A 6,858-nucleotide genomic window follows, 5' to 3' on the forward strand; every position below is an offset into this window, starting at 1 on the left:
ACCAATTCCCATATTAGATAACTCTTGGTCAAAGTCTTCAACCTTCAAGATCCCAATGGGTCGTGTGCTGAAGGCCCAAGATCAACATAAAACATACTTTTGAGTTAATATTCCTTGAACAAAAAAAAAAACGAGAGTTAATATTCATTAACAAAAAAAAAGAGTTAATATTCATTCATACAAGACTATGGTCTAGTGATTATTATTTATGTTTTGCAATAAGTGTATCCGAGTTCAAAAATTAGCTGAGGGTATAAGAGATTAAGCAATAGATAAAATTCTTACGTATCCTGTGTATGAATGTGGTATGAGTAAATTTATAATACCTAGAATCAGGAGCTATCTAATTTATTGATTTTCATCTAAAATTAGATATAGTTTAAAAATTCATAATATGTGTAAGTAAATGTGTGTGTGAATTCTGTATAATACATATTATGAGAATTTGACTATATTTTTATGTTAGTTGTCAAAAACTTAACACAATTTTCTTCTTTTATCCAGGTTTAGAACCGATTATGTACGGCAAACATAAACATAAGCGAAATTGTGTGAATAGTGTATAATGACTTAAAAAAAAGTTAACATTCATCACAAGGATGTTAGTCTTTACTCATTTGCTCTTACAACATGATTAAGGTACCAAATATCAACCTAACCACATACCAAAACAGAAAAAAAAAAATCACCCAATATTTTTATGAAAGTCAATGGGATTACTCAGAAAAACTCACTCTATTTTTTATTTTTATAAGACAACTTAATACTTTAGTCATTTTTATAGTCATCACATTTAGACTTTTGTCGAATACTATTTTTGATTGTCTACGATATCTTCTATTCTGATAGATTAAAGCGAATCTGAATTTTATTTAAGGGTCTATTGTTGGTCAATGAATTTATGCATATGAATTGTTGCAGGCACAAAGTAAAATTTAAATTCTTAACACTTGTTTAAATAAATGAGTGAGCTGACCATTTGACTAACTCAAGTTGATTTTTTCTGTCCAATATTAACATTCTAGACTGACACTTAAACTCTAATTAATGACAATTCAATTATTTCTGATAGCAAATAACGATAAAATTATCAAAAAAATTGTATTTTTTCACAATTCACAGAGATTACTAACAGTTAAGGTGACCTTTTTTTGAGTGAAAATTCAGGTGAAGTTGACTTCACGTAAAATTGATATTTAAAAACCATTAAACGAAAATTTAGTCAAATCAGTCAAATTATCTAACGAACTCTCTAGTATCAATTTCACGTGAAGTGTACTACACTGAGTTTCCACCTTGCGTTAACCTTTATGAAAACAGAGAGCGTTCAAATTGGCACTTCACTCCTTACAACATCTAAAATTTTCGGAATTTGGTGCTTTTTAATTTGTTTAATTATTTTTTTTAGAACATGTGTTTAAAAACAAGTTGCAACTTGGAAGTAAAAAGAGATGATCTAACTAATAATGATACGGTTTTCAATTCACTTCACTTTCCAGAACGAACCAACTGCCAGCTATGGCTTCTGCTACGTCTTTCTTTGCACTCTCTCCAACTTACTCTCTCAAACACCAAAACGCAAACTCTAACCGTCGTTTATCCTTCTTCTCGCTTTCACCTTCAACGACGCGTCGTTTTGTCCCCGCCACTATCTCTTGCAACCTCTCTAACAACCATAATTACGTCGACGACCGCAACCACAACAACAACAACAACACTGAACGACCCCAATCTAATGCAATTCAAGTTTACACCCAAATTGAAAGGTAAAAGCTTCACTTTTTCGGTTTTTTTTTTTTTATTATAATTCTTAGTTGATTCTTGTTTATAAGTCATGTTACTATAATCAAAGATTAACAAATATGATTAAGGATGATTAAATTTGGTCCTGAGATTTAAAATATAATCACCTTAGTCCTTGCAATCCGTTAATTGGATTAATTTAGCTTAGGAAATGAAAATATCATGATTATTCTGATTGAAAGATTATGATATGGTGTTCAAATATTGGGATTATTTTGATGGACTCTTGCAATGTTAGGATTTATGACTAACTTGACTATTTTCTTAGCATTTACCAGCATTTACAAATGGAAATAAAATACTTAGGGGAAAAAATGTGGCTTTTTTTTCTTGGATTCCAGGTTGGTTACGGATTCTGTTAGACAATCACAGGATGCCTGGTGGGGTTCCAGAGATTGGAGTGAATTGGAGGTATATGCTTAATATTATTTTGATTTAATGTTCTTTTATAATTTGAGTATGTTTCTTTCTAATTTTTGAAAATTTTGATTTTACAACTTGATTTTTGTATATGGTTGAAAACTGATTTTTCTTAGAAACTAATCTGCTTTTTGTTTTTTGAAGTTGTAATTATTTACCCTGCCCTGACTTAGTAGCTGTGAGTTCCTTAAACTTCAAATGCAACAACTTGACTTTTGCTTTCAAGAATTCATTTCTAGAGACAGATAAATCTTTCCATACCATTTTTGTTTTCAAAAGTATTCTTAATCAATTTAGCACATCTTCATTGTACAATTTTTCAGGGAGCATGGATTATCAAACCCAAAAGTTCCAAACCGAAGTTTGTTGCACATTTTATTGGAGGTATATTTGTTGGAGCTGCGCCTCAACTTGCCTATCGGTGGTTTCTTGAGCGTCTCTCAGAAAAGTAAGTACCTGTGTTTTGTTCTTGAAATATTCGAATTCCAATCTGATCAGGAAATTCAGTTGAAAGATATTGTAATAACATGTTGATAGGGTGTCCCCAAAGCTTTTCTTCTTTTTCTTTCTAATTTCTTATTACAAATGCATATATTGTTATATTAGCATAGGACTGTTGCAATATCCCATATCCATTCCCTAACAAACTCTCTTCTCTTGTGTTAATTATCTTTATGTTTGGATCATGTGAGACTGACACTCATAGATCTAGGATCTGTCAATGAAAAAGGCTAATTGCAAAATCCTGTTACTAGGGGTGTAGTGATCATTGCAACACCATATGCTAGTGGGTTTGATCACTTCCTGATTGCAGATGAAGTACAGTTCAAATTTGATAGGTGCTGCCGTGCGTTGCAAGAAACAGTAAGTTTCTACTTATGATTCAAGGGCCAGTTTCTTTCTGGTTTAATTTTTCCTATTTAAGTTAAAATATTGAGTACATTCATTCATTCAGATCCAAGATCTTCCCATTTTCGGTGTTGGCCATTCTTTGGGATCAGTTGTCCACCTTTTGATAGGTATGTTTGAGATCTTCTGCCAAAGTTGATTGTGGAATATAAATGAATTTAAAGTTGTTTGTCTCAATAAATTGCTTTATTGTTTCAGGATCAAGGTATGCGGTGCAAAGAAGTGGAAATGTTCTGATGGCATTCAACAACAAGGTATTTAAATAGGGGAAAATTTTGGAAAACTTTGCTGTTGACCTTTAATGTGTATCTAAATTCATGGGTAGGAAAAATGAGAAAGTTGAAGATTATCCTATCCTTGTGCAATCTACCTAAATTTGTCACTATATGCAGTGACTTGGTATAAAGTCAAAGATCCAAGATGCAACATTTTTCCTAAAAATCTGTTTTAATAAGGTTATGTATTTGAGGTCTTCATTTTGAAACATGGTCACTTTAGAATAGAACGTTTCTTCATTCCTTGCTTCTTTTTTATATCACTGTTCATTTTATAAGTATTTCTACCATTTTAGGCAGTAAGCAAGATGCGAAGAATTCTTAGTATCTCCTATATAAGCTATTATTGTAAGCTATTATTTGATTGACTAGCTTTTGTTCCATTGTTATAGGAAGCAAGTTCAGCTGTCCCTTTGTTCTCTCCAGTTATTGTCCCAATGGCTCAAAGCATTGGTCCACTCCTATCAGATATTTTTGCTTCACCAACTCTACGTGCAGGGGTCAGTATTGCTGCATAAACTACCTTGCTCGGATATTGAGAAGACATCTATTTATGTTTCATAGGAGAAAAATCAATAACCTCCCTTGAGGTATGTTAAATAGACTTTGGCTCCTTCACTGATTAATGTCGTATTACAACAACCTTCCCTTCAAGTTGACAAAAGAAGGGGAAGAGATGAAGGAACGGTCATATTAAGATGTAGACAAAAATTCTATAAATATCTTGCTCCTTTTGGTGTATAATCCTATATTCATATAGGTCTATACTACAGGACCTTTTTTTCAGTCAAACTCTTAACATGATACTGTAACACATTGTTTTAGTCAAGTTCATAGAAACTTAAGGTGGTGTTACTTTATTTATGTGAAAGACAAATTTGCCATATCGCATTTTTTATAAAAAAAAATAAATGTTCCTTATGATGACAATTTGTTTCTCTTGCAAAAAGCTTTTGAAATTCAGGATAGGGAAATTGAATTGGAGAGTTTTACCAACAAATTAAAAGATGAACCAGCCTAGATTTTCTCAAGGGAGGTTGTTGCTATATGATGTTTATAAGTTAGGGAGTCAAGTGCTATATTACAAATACGAGGGGAATTCAATTCCTCATCTTTTGACCATGTCTCAACACTCAACAAAGGGTACTATAATTTCCCTTGAGTGCAATAAAGTAATTTACTAATTGCATAAATTTCAGCAAAATCCTTGTTGATTAATATTTTGAGTGTGGGGAAACTGTTAATTTCCATCCTATTTGGAAGGACTGATAAATATGCCTTTTTCTATTGATGTTACTTCTTTAGATGGCTAATTTCACACACGAAACACTTGCAGGCAGAGATGACTCTGAAACAATTCGAAAATGTTAGTCCCCCCATTATGAAACAGGTTCTTCCTTTAGTTGAGCAGCTCCCCCCCTTGTACATGGATTTGGTCAAAGGAAGAGAAGATTTTATACCAAGGCCTGAGGAAACACGTCGACTTGTATGTGACATCTTTGTTTGTTAATATGCTTCCCATTAAAGTAATTTTGAGAAGGATTTATTTTATCCCTTATGCTGCATAACCTCTCAGCAAGCATCTTGGTTTGTTGTAGTTAGTTTAGAATCCTTGTCTAAATTCTAATTAGATTAGGTTCCTAACTGCATCAACTTCAACTGATAGTTATCTCAGGATTATTTTTTATACAAAAATAGTCCAAACACCAAAGTTTGTGAGGCTCTTATTGAAACTCTGGTTGTTAGGAATACATTAAATAAAATTGTATTTATGTGCTATTTTGTTTCTTGTTTCTTCAGATAAAATCATATTATGGCATATCCAGGAATCTTCTGATAAAATTCAAGGATGATTTAATAGATGAAACCCCAACTCTAGCACAGGTGCTTAGTTCAGAAGCAGCAATTAGCTCAGTGCTAGACATGTCAATTCGCAAGCTGCCTGGAGATCATGGTCTTCCATTGCAGCAGGTATTTCTAGTTCTTGCAATTATAAATTGATCTCTATAGATGCTGCTACTACCATCCTTAAATTTTTATTACACTCCTTACAGGCCTTACCAGATGTTCCACCAGCAATGGCCGATGCCGTTAATCGCGGAAGTGAGATTTTGTCAAATCTTACGGTAGGAACACCATGGGAGACAGTTGCCAAAGAAGTAGGGAACACTTTTGGTATCGACTCACAAGTCCTCCGTGCAGAAGTGTCGAAGGACATGGATCAGCTTGTGGATGTGATATCTTCTTGGATGGCCTCCAACGCAGGCCCTAAAGTCTTGAGGCCGTAGGGTGCAAGTTAATACTTATGCACCCTTTAAGTTTCAGTTTGTGTAGAAATGTATAGAAAAATCAAAGTTGGCATAAATATTGTGTAATACCAATCATGTGAATCAGTGAATCCTTACAGGTAAGTGATTAGAAGTTTAGAACTTTGTCTATCATTAGGTGATGTAAAAATGTGATATATGTTGTGATAGAAAAATTGATATGGAAAATAAAATTTGAGTATTGGAAGACATTCAAAGTTGCTTGTATGTTGTATGAATTTGAAGGCAATAGAGACCCTTTAAAGGCAAAAGGTAATCTTTCATTATTTCTTATCATGGGTCTATTGTTAATAAATATAACAGTTTTCTCATGTTTTTCACTAATAATGGATGTATAACATCACAACCTTCATTATGTTGATAGTATTATGTAAAATCTTTGTATTGTTCCAGGCTTATGCCTTTGATTATTAATTAAAAATGAAATTCTTGGTCCAAGAAGAAATTATGAATGAGTTCAGCATCATCGTTCTAAAAAAGCATGCAATAATTTCTTATTACGTGCTACTCGTCCATAAAACTGGATTGACTAATTAGTTGACAAATCTTACCCAATTGGCCAACTCAATACAATATTTTTTAACGTCTTTGTTAAAACCAACAAAATCCAATAACATCTATGTTATCAGAAATTCATCTTTTTAGCTGTGACCCGTTTATCCTTTAATAATTCAACAACCAGAAACAAAAATACACCATTGGAAAATTTCAGCCAAATTACTCTCTTTGATCTAAAATACATGCAATGCTAGGGCAACATTAATTCATTGACAAAATTAAGATTTCAAATCTTGAAATTACATCTTAGCATAAATTATGAATGTTTCATTAGCCAGATTCTATTCAACATTTTCAAAGGTAGTAGTCTATATAGTAACACAATTTCCTTGCAGACACTTCATTCCTATTTCCCATATCACATTTGCCAAAATCTCCCTATGATGGCAAAAGCCAACTTCAGGCGACAGATCTCTGCTAATAGAGAACCTGAAATGTTCTTATTTGGCCCGTCTTCTCCGGTCCCGGTCCCTATCTCTGTCCCTGCTCCTTTCCCTGTCATGATCATCCCTCTCTCGGCTTCCACTCTTTTCGCGGTGCCGGTCCCTTCCTCTATCACTGTCGAA

The 6,858-nt window shown here is 33.3% G+C and overlaps 2 protein-coding genes across 2 annotated transcripts in view; one reads left to right on the forward strand and one right to left on the reverse strand.

Moving 5' to 3' along the window:
- The first annotated feature begins 1,445 nt into the window (after positions 1 to 1,445).
- Positions 1,446 to 5,925, forward strand: LOC107476801 (uncharacterized). The gene is made up of 10 exons (XM_016096713.3): positions 1,446 to 1,766; positions 2,145 to 2,214; positions 2,547 to 2,671; positions 2,979 to 3,087; positions 3,179 to 3,242; positions 3,331 to 3,386; positions 3,800 to 3,907; positions 4,744 to 4,893; positions 5,208 to 5,378; positions 5,462 to 5,925. Exons 1-10 carry the CDS (start codon positions 1,519 to 1,521, stop codon positions 5,693 to 5,695), a joined length of 1,335 nt encoding a protein of 444 aa, XP_015952199.1. The 5' UTR covers positions 1,446 to 1,518; the 3' UTR covers positions 5,696 to 5,925.
- A 490-nt stretch (positions 5,926 to 6,415) lies between these two features.
- Positions 6,416 to 6,858, reverse strand: part of LOC107476794 (protein RRC1) — a gene marked incomplete in the record, with an annotated part of 8,521 nt that continues 8,078 nt past the window's right edge. Inside the window, 1 exon segment of the mRNA XM_016096701.3 lies at positions 6,416 to 6,858. Within this exon segment, the coding sequence (XP_015952187.1) occupies positions 6,733 to 6,858 (126 nt within the window).

The sequence above is a fragment of the Arachis duranensis genome, chromosome 1, assembly GCF_000817695.3.
Source record: "Arachis duranensis cultivar V14167 chromosome 1, aradu.V14167.gnm2.J7QH, whole genome shotgun sequence".
Classification (NCBI taxonomy): Eukaryota; Viridiplantae; Streptophyta; class Magnoliopsida; order Fabales; family Fabaceae; genus Arachis; species Arachis duranensis.

Bases quoted from the DNA above. Each gene is read 5' to 3' on its own strand.
- LOC107476801 (XM_016096713.3), top strand. From the start codon at position 1,519: ATGGCTTCTGCTACGTCTTTCTTTGCACTCTCTCCAACTTACTCTCTC. The intron at 2,215-2,546 runs GTATATGCTTAA...ACAATTTTTCAG, and splicing joins GAGATTGGAGTGAATTGGAG to GGAGCATGGATTATCAAACC. The intron at 5,379-5,461 runs GTATTTCTAGTT...CACTCCTTACAG, and splicing joins ATGGTCTTCCATTGCAGCAG to GCCTTACCAGATGTTCCACC.